The sequence below is a fragment of the Mirounga angustirostris genome, unplaced genomic scaffold (assembly GCF_029215605.1).
Source record: "Mirounga angustirostris isolate CCGP_5_RB_7025 unplaced genomic scaffold, mMirAng1.0.hap1 SCAF_3, whole genome shotgun sequence".
In the NCBI taxonomy this organism is placed as follows: Eukaryota; Metazoa; Chordata; class Mammalia; order Carnivora; family Phocidae; genus Mirounga; species Mirounga angustirostris.
This window is the reverse complement of record NW_026991711.1, coordinates 170707433-170729344: the sequence shown is the minus strand read 5'-3', so window position 1 is coordinate 170729344 and position 21912 is coordinate 170707433. Positions and strand designations below refer to the sequence as shown.

Genomic DNA, 21912 nt, shown 5'->3' with positions numbered 1-21912 from the left:
TGGAAGAATATTTCCTGCACTATAAAAGCAAATATAAATAAACCAGATAGGAACAAGATTGCTCTAAATAATCCTTATGAAGAGTAACTTTCATACAATGTTATGAGAATTTACTAATAAATGTAAGGATATAGCAAAAAAGAAAAAATGATTTCATGTGCTTGTTTTTATCCACCTTATGAAATTGTAGGTGTTATTAGCACTTCAGGATGCTTTGAGGAGCCCAAAAGGCAATTGTTCTCACCATAATTATTTGCAGTGTATACTTTTCCCAATTAAGAAAAAAAATTTGGGGCGCCTGGGTGGCTCAGTTGTTAAGCGCCTGCCTTCGGCTCAGGTCATGATCCCAGGGTCCTGGGATCGAGCCCCACATCAGGCTCCCCGCTCCACGGGAAGCCTGCTTCTCCCTCTCCCACTCCCCCGCTTGTGTTCCCTCTCTCGCTGTGTCTCTCTCTGTCAAATAAATAAATAAAATCTTAAAAAAAAAAAGAAAAAAAGAAAAAAATTTTAAGGCAAAATAAAATAAAATTATTTGTAAATAGACTTGTCATGTTTGTAGGTTTCTTTAGGATAGTCAAACTGGACCATTCCTCTAGAATTAGAATAGCCTTCAAAGAAGTCATATTTGATATCATCATAAATGTCCTCAAAGCACCTTTTAATTCTCCTTCACATGTAGCATAACAAACTTCGGACAAGGCATTGCTAATCTTTCCATTGCTACTTAAAATTCAATTTGAATGAACTAACTATAGTAACATGTCTTATGTTTTCACTTTATCTGACTTAAAACTTGGCTGCATCTCTTCTTGATTCTCTAGGGACCCTTACAATGCAATTGAAGCCATAGACCCAGAGAAACTGAATGTCTTCCGGACAGTTCGAGAGATAACAGGTAATTTTTTTAAGTGCGTTTTTTGTCCTATGAACTATGTGAATTTTAGTGTTTTCCTGAAAATATTACATAATATTGAAATCAGCAACTTATTTTCAAAGCAAATTCTAGTTTTAAAAATGCATGTCATTTTAAATGATGGGTGTCTTTATTCCTTAGCATTTGTGCACATTTTGAAAGCCCATGGAATTTATAAAATAAAATATCGTTAACATTTTTATGTTTTTGTTTTTGTGTCAACTGATCTTTTGATCCATGTTTTTCTATGTACTTTTTCACAAGAAGTACTGTTGAGCACGGATAACATGTGACGCTCATTTGGCACATATTTATTGAGCACCTAATATGTTCAGGGCTGTTATATAGTGGCTGATAAGGGTCTCATAGACATGACTTGGATATGGATTTGCTATTGAAGAATGAAAAATCAAATGAGAAAGTTTAGGTATATATATGAATGCATTAGGCTGCAAGGCAGACAAATGATGTCATAAGTGTAGAGATACAGTAGTAAAGGATTTCCAGAAAAATTAAAGCTATATTTTTCTCTTTATGTAATTAGACTAAGTAGTTTTGATTTTAGAAGAATGAATCAAACTAAGGATCATTTAATTATTTTTACATATATGGTTCTAAGGTTCTGTGTGTCTGAGAAACCTAGATTTTTGGTGTTCATTACTTTGGTATTATCTATTGAGTATTGTGCCCCAGGAACTTTGGGTGAGACACTCAATCTTGGAAGAAGAACTCTGAGACAGAATAGAATGACTCGAAATAGGAATATTCAGTGTCTTTTTTTTACCTCCTATCTTCCAAGACATTTTCATCATATTTCAAGGATACTCAGCATTAAACACAGTTACTAAGGTAATGATATTCTGAGTGTTTTTACTGCCCTTGTCTTTTTTAGGTTTCTTGAACATACAGTCATGGCCCCCCAACATGACCGACTTCAGTGTTTTTTCTAACCTGGTGACCATCGGTGGAAGAGTACTCTATAGGTAGGTATATATGTTCAGAGATGCAGGTCTTCCAGATTTCAAGACTAGTGTCATGTGTACATATCTCAAAGCTTCAGCTTCACTGATTCAAGAAATATTGGGTTTCCACTTTTTATTCCAAAGGTAAGCCCAATGAAACATACCGCTGGTTGTGCTTTAAAGCATGCAGGATACAAAAATAAATAAATAAGTAAAGTATGCAGAATAAACAGTTTGATTTTTCAACTGCCTCTCACTGAAAGCAGCTTTAGTGTTTTGCATGTATGGAGTGCATAAAATCAAACCTTTGTTTTTGAACATAATGTTATCATAACTAACAACTAACTTGGGATGACTTGATAATGGCTTAGGTGTGTGGGATACAAATGCTGTTTTACCAGAAGGTTCTTGTCTCTGGTGCCATCATTTGAACCACGCATGATGGGGCTGATATTTCAGGACTTGGTCTACTGCTCTACGTTAAATGCTGGCTGACAGTGGGCAGAAAAATCAGGGCTCGGAAGCACACTAAAAGTCTAATATCAATATTTTAATTCACATAATAAAAATGTGTGAGTTAATATTTATTAAGCCACTGCTTTATTTTATTTTAGATTTCATCTGTATGAGATTCTTATTTATGAACAGCTAAAAGTTGATTTACATAAAGGATTTAGATTTCATTTTTTCTACTTAAATTTGAAAGATACCTAAATCAATATCGTCATCAAATATTCCATAACAATATTTCACAGAAAGTCCACTGAATTTTGTGATTAAAACAGGTATATCTGTAAGAGGTTTTAAACTGTAAAGGGGAAAAGTTCTTAATAAAAAGGCATAGTTGAGAGATACAGTGTGTCAAGTTCTACATGCAACCAAATTTTACTATCCATTGCATCAAATGTTAAAAATCTGTCAAGCATTATTATGTTCACATTGTAATAAACTCAAGATGGTTATGATATGGGAACACAGATTTCAGAGAACGAATTACATCTCAGTTGAATACACATGTACTGAGTTTTATAGAGTTTTAATATGTATGTATATAAGTATATATTTAGGTATATGTGTGTGTATATATATATATGAGTATTTATATATATATCTGTGTGTGTATATATATATATACACACACACAGCACATGGAAAAAATTCTGAGTGTTGGCAGCAAAGTATATTTAGATTTATAAATAAAAGGGGACAGCTTTGATCTCCAAAATGTAAAATATTGTTCATTAGTTGATTGAAATGTGTGAAACAGATGATTCTTTAGAGAATAGAAAAGGAATTTAATTACAAAATGTAGACTATGTTAAAATAAAAACAATTTCCTTGGAATGATAATTTGTTTCCACAGTATAGTTGTTATTTAACTTTTAGAGGTGCTTTCCCCAGTTGTCCAAGCCTTCTGAGTATTTTTTTCTTAACTTTTAGCTTAATTTCATTCTTCTCTTTAATTTTAATGTCTCCTATCTTTACTTATACATTCTTCAACTATTACAGTTACACTTTGGTTTCTGAGGTATAAATTAAAGCTAAATATCTGTAGTCATTCTCTGTAATATTTACCCTCTGAAAGCATGTCTAAATTTATTAAATAGAGTAGAATTACTGTCTTACTTTAGGTAGATGAATAATCATTCCATAAACATTTATTAATTATTTAGCTTTTTTAAAATTTTATTTTATTATGTTATGTTAATCACCATACATTACATCATTAGTTTTTGATGTAGTGTTCCATGATTCATTGGGGTGGCTGGGTGATAGACATTAGGGAGGGTATGTGCTATGGTGAGCGCTGGGAATTATTTAGCTTTTTAAAGTTTTATTTATTTAAGTAATCTTTGCACTCAATGTGGGGCTCATACTCATGACCCCGGGATCAAGAGCCTCATGCTCCTCCAACTGAGCCAGCCAGATTCCCCTAATTATTTAAAACAGAATTTCATCCTTAAAGAACTCGAGACTTGGGGGATAGTGGGAAAAATAGTGAGCGGATATGTCAGTGGTAAATATGTACACAGAAATGGAGATATCATTAATATTTATACTTCTAAAAATGAACATTTTCTTTTAGGGGGTCAAATGATTCCTTTTTAAACTCAGTATATATAGCATGTAGAGAAATAATATTCAGATCACAATTTACTGACTCAGTCCTTTTTTTATGCTCTATTAGCATTATTTTGGAGTAAGATGTGACATCCTTATTTTACTTCAAGAATATGTGCCAGAAAATATTTATTAATATATACATATTAAATATTGTTCCATTTTCCTCCCTTCCTTCTCTTTAGTGGCCTCTCCTTGCTTATCCTTAAGCAACAGGGCATCACTTCTCTACAATTCCAATCTCTGAAGGAAATCAGTGCAGGAAACATCTATATTACTGACAACAGCAACCTCTGTTATTATCATACCATTAATTGGACAACACTCTTCAGCACTATCAACCAAAGAATAGTGATCCGGGACAATAGGAAAGCTGAAAACTGTAGTAAGTACATTATTCGGACATTAAAACAGAAACTTTGAACATTTTCTCCCATTCTACACTGGACCAAACAGTTAAACATAACTGAGTCAGACCTGTTCCCTCTTTTTCTCATCTCTTAGAAGGGGGGCCGTTAATCAGCATGGGTGAATTTTTACAACTTATTGCATGTTTTTATAACATACTGCATGCTTGCAAATCTTGCCCACTTGCAAGAAACTTCCTGTAGAGACTAAGGTTCAATAAGTGTAAGTGGAACCTGGGAATCTAAATATGTAATAAGCATCCTGGGTCAGTTTGTGGCAATTCACCCTATTGAATTTTCTGTTTGCTTTTTGGTTTCAGTGAATAACATAGGATAACAGAGTGTCATTTGGGGGGTGGTGGAAAAAAATGCAGATGTGCTCTGAAATGTGTAAAAAATGCTGTTCAAGAAGTTTGCTGTTCAAGAAGAAAGTTCATTTCATGAATGCATTTTTGTAGGCATTTCGTGGTTTCTTTATTTATTTTGCCACTTACCGATTCACTCCATCATTTCTTTGTTGCTCAGAAACAAATGATGTTTTCATGGGTACATAGCTATGCCCTTCCTAGCTTATACTTTGATATTTCAACAAATAATATTTAACTCTTCTGTTCTACTAAGTACTATTTTCTCCTCCATCTACAAGTGCCACTGCTAAGCATATGTGTTTGACTTATGATAAATATCAAATAAAAAGACTCCGAATTTAAGTTATCTGTTACAAATACATATACTTATTGTGGTCATGGTGAATCAGTCCTTTTAAAAATCAAACCCTAAGAAACAATTTGCTGTTGAGATGTCTTCTTATTTGTTTGGTCTTACCATGGGAATAAGCATATATACATAGTGATTGAGTTCATTTTGTACGTGTGTGAGTGAATAGTAAAGGACATTTTTTAAAAAATATGAACTCTTAAGAGGCCTATGCAATTTAAGTTTACTAAGTTAAATAGTGAATTAATTTATTTATGAGTACCCCACCTTGTTCCAGAAAGTGTTTAAGGCAGCTCAGGATAGCGGTATTCATAAAATATAATTTGTGAGGAAATCACATGTTAGCTGTTTTGGACCCTTAAAAATAATTTCCAGAGAAAAGATCTATTGCAACATGAGTTTTTGTTTGTTTGTTTGTTTTGGGTAAACTCATTCTTCGGTTCTACATAAAATCAAGAAATATAAAATCTTATTATATATCAAAATATGCATGTTTTCATTGAATGATATTTATCTTTTTATTTAGCCTGGATTATTTCCATGGTCTTATACCTTTCTGATTTCTGACAGAAAGCTTGTTCTTCTTTTTTTCTAATACTTAGGCTTCTTACCCCACATTACTATATGTATGTTTGTACATGCCCCAGACAAAATAGATTATTCAGAGAAGTAAAATAGAATCTTCTTCAACACAAATTTATAACTATTTCCCTAAGTCAGGGTTAGCTTCTCCTTTTCTCCTACTTCCTTCAAAAAACAAAATAAAACAAAACAAAAATAAAACAATAGTTCTCCTACCTTTCAAAGATAAGATTTAACTCTAAAAACAAGAAAACGAAAGAAAAAAAATAAAAGAATCAGAGAAACACATTCCTCTTTGACCCATTTAATCATTTTACAAACCCTCATTTACTTCTTTTATCTTTTGTAAACTCAATAAAAAGGCAAATGGGAAGAAGAAAATGCAGAAAGAAATTAAATGTTAAAAAAGCAAGATAGGAAAAAAGTATATAACTATTCCATACTTCTTTAAGACTTCTAAACTTTTCATGCAACCAAAAAAGTAAATGATAACAATAAACTAAAAATCTAACATGTTTTTTCAGTTTTCAGTGTTATGCCTGTTAGACTGATTTAGCCCTTTTTCAGACCATGAATATATTTTCTTTTTCTGTACACTTAGAGTTGACTTTTCAGTTTGGAGAAGAAATGAAGCAGTTAGGAGAAACACAGTTTTACGGTGCTTTAGTATAAAACTAAGCATTAGCATATTTTTAAATTTGTAACATCTTAGAACAAACAATTTTTGCCTGAAATCCATTGATCAAAATTTGAATTTTAGTCTAACAGTACATTGGATCCTGCATTTCAGAAATGTAATTACCCTATAAACTTGACTTTAGAGGCGATGCTGCTGATGTTTACATTGAGCCTACAGTGGTTGCGATCATGTGATTAAAGCCTTTTTATCATCCATACTACTATCTGCAAATGATAAAACTTAAATATTTGCTTCATTTTAAATGCACTCTACGTATTGCATTTTTCATATATCCTCTCTTAACATCTTTTGCACATACAAGATATACAGAAGCACACACATATGTAATCACCACAAAATGCACACATATAGTCAAAAATTTCAAAGCAGACTTTACAATTTGAAGAGATTGAGATTGAGAAACTCTAGGATATGAAAAGCTAGAACATTTTCTGCCTCTTCCTTTGTATGGTTATAGCACAAGCAAAATGGCAGTTCTGGTTGGAAGGACTATTATTATTTTTATTTTTAAAAAAGATTTATTTATTTATTTGAGAGAGAGAGAGAGAGTGGGGAAAGGGACAGAGGGAGAGAGAGAGAATATCAAGCAGACTCCACGCTGAGCATGGAGCCAGATGCAGGGCTCCATCCCAGGACCCTCAAATATTGACCTGAGCCCAAATCAAGAGTCAGCTGCTTAACTGACTGAGCCACCTAGGCACCCATGGAAGGAGTTATAGAGTAGGTTAATGAAAGTATTTGAAGTTTCTTAAAATATTTCAACATAAACTTTTAACATCAAAACATAAACAGTAAAGAGATAAATATTAACTAACTCCTCAGAATCTGAGTTACATTTAAACTCATAATTTTTTCTTAAAAATATTTGTACATATACACTTAAACCCAACATAAACAAGGGAGAAACTAAATTCATAATTAACTTTTCTTTTTTTTTTAAAGATTTTATTTATTTATTCGAGAGAGAGAATGAGAGACAGAGACCATGAGAGGGAGGAGGGTCAGAGGGAGAAGCAGACTCCCTGCCGAGCAGGGAGCCCGATGCGGGACTCGATCCCGGGACTCCAGGATCATGACCTGAGCCGAAGGCAGTCGCCTAACCAACTGAGCCACGCAGGCGCCCCATAATTAACTTTTCAAAATGGAAGTACATTTATTTTTCTAAGTATCATCATTAGAAATTAAAACAATAGACACGTAAAAAGAATATGTAAGTTTTGTTTGTGGATATATAATGAAGCACATATCTTCATATATAAATGGTATCATAACATATATATTTAAATACTGTTCAGCCATCTATGTCTCTACTTAATATACTATGAGCATCTTCCATGGCAGAGTTCTACTTTATTTTTTAAAAAGATACATATAAAAATATTTATTGAACAAGTGCCATTTTAATGGTAATTTAATTTATTTTCTAGTTTTTATATTATTAGATTGCCATAATGTGAATCTTAGTTCATAAAGCATTTTGTGATTCCTTGGGCTAAATACTTAGAAGTGGGATTTCTGTGTAAGTGAGGTTGCATATGATAAATTCTGGTGTATTTTTCTACATCATCTTTCAAAAATGCTAGGTCAGTTTACAGTTGTCCTAAACGATGCTTGATAAAGAATATTTTCCACTGGTCATTACAACACTGGATATTATTTGTGGTTTTAAATTTCAGTGATCTGAAATATGAAAAAGAGGTCTTTTAAATTCACATTTTTTTTTTAGCTGACATTGAGCCTCTTTTTATATGTTGACTGAATCATTTTAATTTCTTCTCTTGTAAATTAGTCAGTCATGAGCTTTCTTTATTTTCAATTGGGAGTTGGTCTTTTCCTTTTGGATTTGAAAGACCTCATCACAAATTAAATACATTACATTTTTATCTCTTGAGTGTGTCATGTATAACTTTCCCTCTTATAGGTAATTTAAAAAATTTTGCCTTTTGATAAACAAACATTTTATGTTTTTATCTAGTTAAGTGGATGGATTGTTCTTTTCCTTTTTATGTTTATGGTCTTGTCATTGTCTTAGTCTTTTACTTCTAGTATTTTAAAAACTATATGGACATTTTTAATCCACCTAAAAGTTTTGGTATAGTATGATTTTTTTAAATCCTTAATTGATTAGGACATTGATCAAACATAATTTATTGAATAATTCATCTCTCCTCACTGATCTTAGGTGTCTGCAATATTTCAGGTAATTGGCAAAACAGTGCCAGGTTCTATCTCTTGATCTATATAGTTTAATTTCATCTTTGCCACCACCTTATAAAGTATAACCATCCCTGTTTTGCAGCTGAATATACAGATGTTCAGAAAGTTGAATAATATTCCCATTGTTTGGAGCTATTAAAAATCATATTCAGGATTTGAACCCAATGTCTCTCTAATTTCAAAGTCTATGCTCTTCATTTCACCTTGATTTCCCCCCAAATAAACAGAAAGTGGTTGGTTTTTGTAGGAAAACCTGATGATATACTGAAACATACCCAATGCAGCATAATGCTGAGGAACACACTCTAGAGCCAAATCACTTGGGTTTTACTCCCAAGAAAATGATTTACTAGATGTTTGGCCTTTACTAGATGCTTTGACCTTAATTTTATCATTTGGATGTGGGGTTAATAATAGTACCGTCTTCACTGAATGCCTGGCTCAAAGCAAGTGCTATATTTGTGCTAGCTATTATTATACAATTATATTCTGTCCTACTAAAAATAGATTATATAGTATATATATACATATAGACATATTATGTGGTGTAAAGATACAATATTTAACTGTTACTAATGAAACATCCTTCTTGGGGAAAAGAATAGGAGGAAGAAATAACAAGGGCCTTCTTAAGGCGGAAGAAAAATTCACATTATCAAGGTGGTGAATTTTAAGTGTGTAGTAGCACATAAACCATGGATAGATATGGAAGAAATAAGAGTGGTTATTACTAGGAGTCTAGATGTTGAGGAATTTAAAAATAATCTGGTGAGATTTTAAATGGATTTTAAAAAAATTCTATGCTTGAGACTCCTCTAAACACTTTTTTTTTCTTTACTCTTATAATTAAAACATTTTAAAATTGGCTTTATAAGTAACAGACTATACTTTATAAAAATATCCACAAAATATGAATTTTAGGTTAGTGTTTCAAGAGACAAATATTTGGTGAGGAGGAGTACATTTTTTTGTACAAAGAATATAAAAGGAATATAAATTTCTACATTTATCTATGATTTTGATGTTCCTGAAAAGTGATAGTTGAAAAATCCTCCTCTTTGTACACGAATCTAGAAAAATAGAATAGTGAAACTACAGTTAATTGCCAATAACTGAATCCTCTGAATGACAACATGCTCCAAGTTTATGATGAGTCACTGCATGTCCAGAATTTAATCAGGACAAAGAATTGATGAGTAGGGAATAAAGGGTATTTAACACCAGTGGAGAATAATACAATGTTTTCTTAACATATTCTTCTGCTTTACTGGTGACAGTGACAATAACTACAAAATAGTAAGCATTTTAGTTTTTATAACATCATAAGTAGTGTTGACTTTTATAAAATTACAATTCAATTAGTATTATCATTATCACCTCTAATAGCTGTATATTATAGAAAAATGAATTTTGATTATAATGTTTACCTTGTTTTAAGAAAATATTGCTAAGATTAAAAATGTTCTTACTTTCTCTCAGTCCCTTATTTTTGACTTTAATTTATGTACTCCAAGCCCAGCCCATACTATCTTAGGTAAATGTACATTTCCCAAAAAAGAGAATCGCCCATTGGGCCTCATAGCCAGTCTTCACTGGAAAAGTAATAAACCTTGCCACACTTTTTAGTAAAACATAGCTCAGTACAAAACTTATAGTGTGTAGTTTAGGATATAGTGATGTCATTGTTTTTCTAAGTAATCAGAAGGTAGAAAATCTTAATTGTACTTATAAGATTTTCTTCTTTAAGTTACTAAAGAAATATTAATACACTCTTCTTTGCAAAAAAAATGCAAAGAAGAGTTTCTTATTATATTTGAAATAGCACAAAATCTAATTACTAGCAATGCTATAAAATATTCTCCGTGTTCTTATTAAGAGGGTAATAAGCAGTTAGTTATAATTTCAGAAATGACACTCTTATTTTGTAATCTGGAAATCCTGAAAGAATGGAGGGCCTCTCAACTACCAAAACCAGGATTACTGCAGGCTTAATGTTTTATTGCAAATGGCAACATTTTAAACTGACTTGCTGCTAGATCAATAGATGAGAAATTCTAAAGCAACAGTCTTTAATTATTAAAAATCCAGAAGTCTGGACTTCAGTGTCCAGAGACTGTTGCTTAGATAGTGTTGTGACTTGTATTGTATCTTCCCAAAAGATGTATTAAAGTCCTAATATCTAGTGCCTAATGAACATGGTCTTATTTGGAGACAGGGTCTTTGTAAATGTAATTAAGATGTAAAATAAAATGAGGTATTACTGGAGTAGAGTGGGTCCTTAATCCAGTATGACTGGAGTCCTTATAAGAAGAGGAGAGGAAATATATGGACACAGATAGGAGAACGCCATGTGAAGACACATACACACACACAGAGGGAAGATATCCAAGCAATGACAGAGGCAGAGGCTGGAGTTATTCAGCTGTAAACCAAGGAACACTAAGGATTATTGGCAACAGAAGCTAGGGAAGAGGCAGAGAGCAGATTCTCCCTCTGAGCTTCCAAGAAGGAACCAGCTTGCCAACACTTTGATTTTGAAATCCAACACTATAAGAGAATAATTCTGTTATTTTAAGCCACTCATTTTGTGGCATTTTGTTATACCAGCTCTAGGAAATGAATACAAACAGTGGTTTGAAGCCCAAGATTCTGCATTTTTAATACATAGCAGATCATTCCAAGGCAGGTGTCTGGGGAAAATCATTTGAGAAACTACTAAGTTGCATGCCCCATTATTCTCCCTATTAGTGTATCCTCAGAAATATATTTAAAAACATATTGTCCTGGTAATTCATTTCTTCTTATGAGGGTCTATTTCCTCAAAAAGAATGTATGGTAGGAAAATTCACAGTTGAACAACTTAAAACTCTATATTTAATAATAGTTTTGGGAGACAAAGATAAAGAATGAACTTAAAAAGCATCCTATAAATAGTGTTCTATTTTTCTTTTTACTAACATAACATACTCTATAAAATAAGGGAATATTTAATGATAGTTTACAAATTAATTGAGTAATTATAGTACAACATATTGTACTATTAAATTTTATGTATTTTAGAGTTTCAACAAAATACTTAGAAATTTCCTTTACTCTTTACAGTTAATGTGCCTTCTGAGAGGTACTTTATAATGTGCTCAGTATTGTAAGAATATTCAAGGACTTTCTAATATTTTGTCACTGTTGTCACTGCTGCCTGTCATCTTCTCCTATTAGAATTTCCTTCCCAGGTCCCCTCAAGTTAGACATATAGTAACTAGAACACTTAAGACTAAATAAAGCACTGGGTCATGTCTATTTAACCTATTCAATATTCTATCACTTCTATCTCCCTTTTTTTTTAGTTTTAATTGATTCTAACATGTTACAAAGACTATACATATACATGCAATATATATAACTTTCCCTACTTATAGATGCTACCACAATACAGTTTTATAATGACCCTTCTCCCAAGCATGTCCATATCCTAATTCTCCAAATCTCTGAATGTTACTTAGTATAACAAGAGATTTTGCAGATGTGATCAAGTTATGAATCTTAATAGGGGAAGGGTTAATTTGGGTTATCTGGGTGGGCCCTAAATGTAATCATATGTGTCCTTATAAGAGGGAGGAAGAGGGAAATTTGATTAAAGGAGAAGGTGAAGTGATCATGAAAACAGAGGTTGGAATGATATAGCTACAAGCCAAGGAATGCCAAGGTGGTCTCTAGAAGTTGAAAGAGACAAGGAACAAATGATTTCCTGAAGCCTCCAGAAAGAATCAGCCCTGCTGCCACCTTAATTTTAGTCCACTAAGACACATTTTGGGGCGCCTGGGTGGCTCAGTCGTTGTCTGCCTTCAGCTCAGGTCATGATCCCAGGGTCCTGGGATCGAGTCCCACATCAGGCTACCTGCTTGGTGGGAAGCCTGCTTCTCCCTCTCCCACTCCCCCTGCTTGTGTTCCTGCTCTCGCTGTCTCTCTCTCTGTCAAATAAATAAAATCTTAAAAAAAAAAAAAAAAGACACATTTTGGACTTCTGACCTCCAGACCTCTAAGAGACTAAATTTGTGTTGTGTTAAGTGACTAAGCTTTGGTTATTTGTTACAATAGCATAAAGAATTAATCCAGCGCTCTTTTAATGACAGAAGCCCAACTCGAATTATTTTAGGCAAAAGAAGAGAGCATAAATGGAAACCAAAAGGAACCAAGTAGCTATACTTATATCAGACAAAATAGAGTTTAATTAAAAAACGTAACAAGAAAAAAGTGTAACAAGAGACAGTGATGGTCATTATATAATGATAGGGTGACCAATTCACCAAGAGGATATAACAATGGTAAATATATATGCAACCAACAACAGAGCATCTGAACAGATCTAAAGGGAGCAATCAACAATACAATCATGGTAGGGGAATTTAATACGCCACTTTCAACAATGGATAAATCATGCATACAGAAACTCAATAAGGAAACATTGAACTTGAACTACACTTCAGATGTAATAGATCTAACAGGCATATAAAGAACATTCCATCCAACTGCAGCAGAATATATATTCTTCCAAGCACACATGGAACATTCTCCAGGATATATCATATTTTAGGTTACAAAGCAAGTCTTAGCAAATTTTAAAAGATTGAAGTCATACCAATTATCTTTTCTGACCATAAAGGTATGAAACTAGGAATCAATAACAGGAGGAAAACTGGAAAATCCACAAATAGGTTGTTTAATGTAGAAGTTAAACAACACACTACATAACAACAAATTGGTCCAAAATGAAATCAAAAGAGAAATCAACAAGTATCTTAAAACAAACAAAAATGGAAACATGCCATACCAAACTAATGTGGTGCAGCAAAACAAGTGCTAAGAGAAGTTTATAGCAATAAATGCCTACATTTAAAAAAAGAAAGAAAAGAAAGATCTCAGATAAAATAACCTAACTTTATACATCAAGAATTAGAAATCCAAGGCTAAATGAAGGCCAAAGTTAGCAGAAAGAAGGATATAACAAGGATCAGAATAGAAATAAATGAAATAAGAGAATAGGAAAACAATAACAAGTATTAATAAAATGGATAATGGCTTTTTGAAAAGCGAAACAAAATTGACAAACCTTCAGCTACATTTACCAAAGTAAAAAGAAAGAGGACTCAGGTAATATTATAAATGAAAGAGGAAACATTACAGTTGATACCACAGAAATACGAAGGATCCTTAAGAGATTACAATGAACAGTTATATGGCAACAGATTAGACAAACCTAGAAAAAAATGGATAAATTACTAACAAGTTTGAATCATGAACAAAACAGGTGATCTCAATAAACAAGTAAAGAGGTTAAATCAGTCATCAAAAACCTCCCAACATAGAAAAGCCCAGGACCAGATGGTGTTATTGGTGAGTTCTACCAAATATTTAAAGAGAATTAATGCCAATCTTTCTCAAACTCTTCCAAAAAATTGAAAAGAAAGGAACACTTTCAAATTCATTTTACAAGGCCAGCATTGTCTAGATATTAAAGCCAGATAAAGACACTATAAGAAAAGAAAGTTACAAACTGATATTCCTGATGAATATTGATGCAGAAATTGTCAACCAAATATTAGCAAACTGAACTTAATAGCACATTAAAAGAATCATTCATGATGATCAATTGGAATTTATCCCTGGTATGCAAGGATATTTCAAAATATGCAAATCTATAAATGTGATACACTATATTAATAGAATGAAAGGAAAAATTATGATCATCTCAACAGATGAAGAAAAAGCATTTGACAAATTTAACATCCTTTCATGAAAAAAGCTCTCAACAAATTTGATATAAGAAGAAATAGAAGGGCGCCTGGGTGGCTCAGTTGGTTAAGCGACTGCCTTCGGCTCAGGTCATGATCCTGGAGTCCCGGGATCGAGTCCCGCATCGGGCTCCCTGCTCGGCAGGGAGCCTGCTTCTGCCTCTGACCCTCCCCCCTCTCATGTGCTCTCTCTCTCTCTCATTCTCTCTGTCTCAAAAAAAAAAAAAAAAAATCTTAAAAGAAGAAATAGAAGAAACATATCTCGGCATAATAAGGACTGTGTATGAAAAAGCCACCGCTTAGGAATACTTAGGAATAAATTTGACCAAGGAAGTAAAAGATCTGTACATCAAAAACTACAAGATACTGATCAAAGAAATTGAAAACACAAATAAATGGAAAGATAACCGACACATTCATGGATTGGAAGAGTTAATATTACTAAAATGCCCATACCACCCAAAGTCACGTATAAATGCAATGCACTCTCTATCAAAATTCCAATGGCATTTTTCACAGAAATAGAAAAAATAATCCTAAAATTTGTATGGAACTATAAAAGATCCTGAATATCCAAAGCCATCTTGGGAAAGAACAAAGGTCCAGGCATCACACCTTCAGATTTAAACTATATTACAAAGCTATAGTAATTGAAACAGTATGTACTGGCACAAAAACAGATACAGACTAATGGAGCAGAATCAAGAGCCCAGAAATAAACCCACACGTATATAGTCAACTAATATTTGATAAAGGAGCCAACAGTATTCAGTGAGGGAAAGAATAGTCTCTCCAATAAATGATGTGGGAAAACTGAATTTTCACATGCAAAAGTATGGAATAGGACCCCTTTCTTACACCATTTACAAAAACTAACTGAAAATGGATTAAGGACTTAAACATAATACCTAAAACCGTAATACTACTAGAAGAAAACATAGGAAGTAGTAAGCTCCTTAATGTTGGTCTTGGCAATGGTTTTATGAATACAACACCAAAAGCAGGATCAAAAAGAACAAAAATAATCAAGTGGGATTACATCAAACTAAAATGTTTCTGCACAACAAAGGAAAAATCAATTAATATGAAAAGGCAACCTTAAAATGGGAGAAAATATTTGCAAATCATATATCTGATAAGTTGTTAATGCACAAATTATATAAGAAACTCATAGAATTCAACAAAAAAACTGCAAATTTTCCTATTTAAAAATGGATAGAGGAAGAGACTTTCTGCAAAAAAAAGATACTTACGGCTAACAAGTACATGAAAACAGTTCTTCAACATCACTAATCATCAAGAAAATGCAGATTGAACCACACCTCACACATGTTAGAATCAGACAAGCCAAAACAAGTGTGAGGATGTGGAGAAAAGGAAACTCTTGTATACTGTTTGTGGGAATGTAAATTGGTGCGGCTGCTAGGGAAAACAGTATATAAGTTCCTCAAAAGATTAAAAAGAGAACTGCCATATGATCCAGCAATCCCATTTTTAGGAATATATGCAGAGAAAAATCAAATCAAGATCTCAAAGAGATATCTGCATGCCTTTATTCAGTCATAAAAAAGAATGAAATCTTGCCATTTGCAACAATGTGGATGGAGCTAGAGCATCGTATAATGCTAAGTGAAATATGTCAGTCAGAGAAAGTCAAATACCATATGATTTCACTCATGTGGAATTTAAGAAACAGAACAGGTGAACATGGGGGGCCGGGAAAAGAGACAAAAAAATAGACTCTGAACTATAGAGAACACACTGAGGGTTGCTGGAGGGGAGGTGGGCAAGTGGATGGGTTAAATAGGTGATGAGTATTAAGGAGTGCACTTGTGATGAACACCGATGTAGTATGGAAGTGATGAATCACTAAATTCTACACCTGAAACTAATATTACACTGTATGTTAACTAACTGGAATTTAAATAATAATTTGGAAAAAGAAAAAAAAAGATCCTTAGTCTCCTATTTAAAACCTTCCAACAGCTTCCCACAACTCTTTGGACAAAGCAGATAATCTTGTAAATCGCCACTAAATCCTGCATAATCTGGCCCTTGTCTACCTCACTAACTCATCTGATACCACTTTCCCACTCACTGTGTCCAGCCTAGGCTCTAAAATCACTAATCTTATTCCCTGCTCAGTCTCTCTTGGCTAGAGTTGTGATTCCCAATTTCCCCCAACCCTCTTTGCTTTAAGAATTCCTATTTATTGGGGCACCTGGGTGGCTAAGTTGTTAAGTCTGCCTTCGGCTCAGGTCATGATCCCAGGGTCCTGGGATCGAGCCCTGCATCGGGCTCCCTGCTCAGTTGGAAGCCTACTTCTCCCTCTCCCGCTCCCCCAGCTTGTGTTCCCTCTACGCTGTGTCTCTCTCTGTGACAAAAAATAAATAAAATCTTAAAAAAAAAAAAAAGAAGAATTCCTATTTATCCTTCTCATCTCAGTTCCTCCTTATGTGGGCTGACCTAATGTGACCTACCCATTAGGTTAGGACAACTGCTATATTCTCTCAGTGCTCAAGCTCTCTCTCTCTCTCCCTCTCTCAATGATTATCTAATGCTTGTCTCCTCAACTAGACCACAAGGTCTAGATAAGACAATATGTATTTTATTTCATGTTTTCATCATATCCTCATTTCTTAGTAGTGTCCAGCATAAAGATTTTTAGAAGTAAACACATGTATATGCTTATATGTTTTCACATTTCTCTTAAGTGTATTTATTGAGGACTTAATTTAGATAAGAAATTAAATTAAATTAAATTAAGTTAAATTAAATTAAATTAATACTACATTAAATACTCTGTTAATATGATGTCTGCTCTTCATCATAACCCTGAAAGGGAAATATTATCATTCACTTTACATATGAGTCACAACATGAATAATTGCCTGAGGCTACATGGCTAGTCATAGAATAAGGATTTGAACCTATACTGGTCTGATCACAAAACTGAACTATTACAACTAAATCATATTTATTAGACTTAAAAAGCAACAACAACAACAACAAAAAGATGACGGGTATCTGTCTAAATATATTCCAGATCAAACCCATGCCTCTAAGTACAGTAAGTAATGCAAACAGCATAGATGGTCTTGTACAATGAAAGAAAATCTATTTTTTTCTCCATTTGTGCCTGCAGACAGATACTCTATTTCAATATTTTGAGCTAATGCATTTACTTTAACACATGCAGCACGGTAGCAAGAACCATTGTTTGGGCTTGCCTCTATTTTAATGAAAGCAGTTTCAATATTCCATATGAAGGTTGAAATACTAAGCACATTATTATCTCTCCAATTTTTTAACAGACAAGTACAATTCAGATGAGATAAAGAAAAAAATCTATTTTACAGCTTCCAGAGAAAACACAGAGCAAGTTAAAGGTTGTCTAATAACTACATTTGTAGTTTGTAATGGCCCTTTGAACTATAAGCCATTGAATAGGCCTTCTACTCCTTCTCATGTGACCATCACTCTGGGAGTTCAGAGAACTGTTGAATTCTGGGTGCTGATCGAAAAATTATTTTCTCTGAAGAATTTCAAAGAAGTAGCTTCCTTGGCCTTTTGTTCTGTGCTGTGTGGAGACAGTTCTCTTGGTTTCATTCTGGAGAAAATGATCAACCAGCCTTCAAGACCATCGTCTAGTGGTTTGGAAAAGATGAGAAGAAAGTAATTACTGTGGTTTTCTGTTTATTTTTACTTTCCTCCAATAGACCCTCATCTAAAACTGTTCTAAAATTGAGCATTTGAATTCAGACCAAGGGAGGCATTTGGCAGTAGAAAAGAAGGTAGGAGCTTTGGTGAAGCTAAAATTCTCCTCTCCATATAATTCAAAGCATGTAACAGAAAATCAAAGCAGGCAGCTTTCACCCTTCCATATATTGAAGAGTCTATCACTCTTGAGAGAGAAAATAAGGGATAAAAGTGTGAGGCTTTCAAACCTGAAAAAAATTAATACAAGTTGGTGAAATAGACAAAAGGTTGATGGGATATCATGAAATTGGCAGTAACGGGGGTGGGAGGAGCTAATGGTTTTGTCAGCATTCTGAAGGAAGAAATTAAAAGTCTATTTGAGAGACTTAGAAGTTGACAAAGAATTTGAAATCTTGATTTTATTTTCCATAGGATTTGAAAGTGATGAATGCAGTCAGATTCATGACACTGCAATGTGATTTTGAATATACTCTGTTTGTATTTACAAGTTGCTTTTATAACTTTTTTTCACTTTTAAGGATTTACCCTGATGCAAATATATATTAGAAATGTATGTAAATATATATATATGTTGCAGAGTATGAAACTATAAATAACCTTAAAATGACTGAATATTTATAAAAATGGGTATTATAACTTTATATTAGCTAATATAATGGATCTTTTGCTTCTTTCTAGCTCTTTATTAAATAGAATTTGATCTTATACATTTATGTTCGATCAGCTTAATTGAACCATTGTTTTTACTCCTTACATCTTTGTAAGTTAGTGAAAGTCACTTATACATCTAGGGAATCAGTGATATGAAACTATGTTAAGATTCCATTTCGACTGACATTTCTTTTTTTTTTAATGTTTTATTTATTCATGAGAGTCAGAGAGAGAGATAGAGAGAGGCAGCGGCAGAGGGAGAAGCAGGCTCCCCGCTGAGCAGGGAGCCCGATGCGGGACTCGATCCCAGGACGCTGGGATTGTGACCTGAGCTGAAGGCAGAGGCTTAACCATCTGAGCCACCCAGGCACCCCAGCAACTGACATTTCTTTTGTGCAGTGAGAAAACCCTCTTTCTCTGCACTATGAATAAATAAGAAAGAACTCTTGCTATTAGTTCAAAATCAAAATAACAGATAAACTGTCAGCCTTTCCCAAGTAGAACACTGAAGCATTCAATTTTTGAAGTCTCCACATGATATGAAGAAAAAATAGTTATAATATATGGTATTCAATTTAATAAATCTTTAAGACATGGAGAAAACCACAATTTAGCAAAGTCACAACCTTCATGACTTACCTAAAATAATAATGTATTTGAGAAGAGGCACGATCTTATCTACATAGGAAAGCACTCTATTCAGTCTCTGTTCTTTTAGACTATCTTTAAAAATGACATTTAAAAATTATACTTAGGTATTATATAGGATTATAACTATAAAGTATATAAATTAAATCAAAATAGAATGAATTATAATTTTCAATAAAATTTTGTGGGTGCCTAGAGGCTGTGTTGGGGCATTTTGAAGAATTATTATATGAAAATTTTGTCTATAAACAAACAGCAAGTAATCCCATGTTGAATTTTTTTTTTAAGATTTTATTTATTTGACAGAGAGAGACACAGTGAGAGAGGGAACACAAGCAGAGAGAGTGGGAGAGGGAGAAGCAGACCTTCCGCTGAGCATCGAGCCAGGACAAGGGGCTCGATCCCCAACCCCAGGGTCCTGGGATCATGACCCCAGCCGAAGGCAGACGCTTAACGACTGAGCCACCCATGCCCCCATGTTGAATTTTTAAAAGTAAACATAGGATGTCCTTTTCTGGCCAAGTATAATAACAGGGATCAGATTTACCCTCCCTCATGAAACATCCAAAAGAAGGACAAAATGTATGAAATGACAGTTGGCAAGAGAGTGGATATCAGATAATGAAAGAGAATGATTCCCAGCAGTGAAGAAACAAATGAAGTGAGGCTGGTGATTTTCTCTGGCTAATTCCTTGAGAGAATTTTTAGACCATGGCACAGTCAGGAGGGACCCAGGAAGAGTCCCAAAGACTGCTTGAGTTGAGGGGGGAGAGCTGAGAGTCCAGGGAGACCAAGAAAGCTGGAGTTCTCAGACAGAGTGCCATAGAGAGAGAGCAGCACCAAGGGAAAACCACACTGAAAGAAATATCAAAGGAAGTCCTTTAGTCAGGAGAAAACGATACCAGATGAAAATATGGATCTATATATGGGATAAAGAGCACTACATAGATAAATATATAGAATCTTATTATTATTTAATTCTCTTCAAAAGGCATGTAAGGTTTTTTTTTAAGATTTTATTTATTTATTTGACCGAGAGAGACACAGCAAGAGAGGGAACACAAGCAGGGGGAGTGGGAGAGGGAGAAGCAGGCTTCCCGCGGAGCAGGGAGCCCGATGCGGGGCTCGATCCCAGGACCCTGGGATCATGACCTGAGCTGAAGGTGGACGCTTAATGACTGAGTCATCCAGGTGCCCCAAAAGGCACTGTAAGGTTTAAAATAAGGAGTGTGTGGTGAATAACATGTAGAAAAATAAAATGTCTTGACAATAGCTTAAAGGTTAGGTATGGAGAAATGTATATATCCTATCTCAGGGGTTCTTAGAATATACATGAAGTGGTAGAAAATAATGAAATAGTGGTAGAATATAATGAAAACAGGCTGCAGTAAATTAAAGATGTATACTAGGATTTCTGCTTCTGGGAAGATGAATTAAATGCAGCTTTCCCTATTCCCTCTGCTAAGTACAACTGAAAACCCTGGACTTTATGTATAAAAGAAACATAAGGTTTTGAAACTTGGGGAGGAGAAGGAAGACAGGTTTGGCAACTTGAAACCCAAGAAAGGACAGAGATGTGAGTCCCCTAGGTGTTTTTGTTTTTGTTTCTTGGTTTTTTGTTTTGTTTTGTTTTGTCTCCTACATCCCAGCTTTGGAGGTGAAGAAACTGACAACTCAGAAACACTGACAGATGCAGACCCAAAAAGCTACAATAAAATCCTATTCTCTCTATCCAAAGGACCAGAAAAGGGGCAACTAGGTAGAGCAGAAATCTTCTAGACACCTGCTCTACTCCAGCCAAACACCACAGAGGAAAAAAAGAACTGTGGCCCCAACTTCACCAATGCCAGGAAAGGAATGGGGAGTGTAGGCTTCTACCCTCACCAGGCTATAATGAAGTGCTCCAACCTCCCTGGCACATAATGTCAGAGAAGGTGGCATATGGAGCTGGGAGTTTTATCCCATTGGGTGGTAAAGAGAACAGGCAGGACCAGGTTTAAACCACTACTCTGACACTTGTGGCCAGGGACAGCTTAGCCTCTCTGAGCCTCTGCCCATCTGTAAAATTATTAATTATTTCTACTTTGCTTGATGATTTTTAAGATTAGGATCCATATATGAACACAGAATAGAAAGAAAGAAAGACAGAAAAAAAGAAAGAAAGAAAGAAAGTTACAAACCAATGTATCTCTCGAGAATATAGAGGCAAAAATCCTTAACAAAGTATAGCAAATAATATTCAACAATTCAACAATATATAAAATTAATTATACAACATAACCAAACAGGATTTATTCCAGAGATATAAGGCTGACTCAATATAGAAAATCAAACAGTATAATATACCATATTAACAAGGTAAAGAATAAAAACCACATGATCATGTTAATGAATACAGAAAGTGTATTTGAAAAATTGTTAAGAGAAATTATTTGGGACCTAGGGCTAGACAAAGAGAATTTAAAGTTTTCACCAAAAGCAAAAT

The 21912-nt window shown here is 34.0% G+C and overlaps 1 protein-coding gene across 1 annotated transcript in view; it reads left to right on the top strand.

Annotated features, from left to right (window-relative positions):
• LOC123838506 (receptor tyrosine-protein kinase erbB-4) overlaps window positions 1-21912 on the top strand; it is a 950771-nt gene that overhangs the window by 815199 nt on the left and 113660 nt on the right. Inside the window, exons 10-12 of the mRNA XM_064585840.1 lie at window positions 822-895; window positions 1806-1896; window positions 4182-4381. Of these exons, the coding sequence (XP_064441910.1) occupies window positions 822-895; window positions 1806-1896; window positions 4182-4381 (365 nt within the window). The remainder of the gene's footprint in view (window positions 1-821; window positions 896-1805; window positions 1897-4181; window positions 4382-21912) is intronic.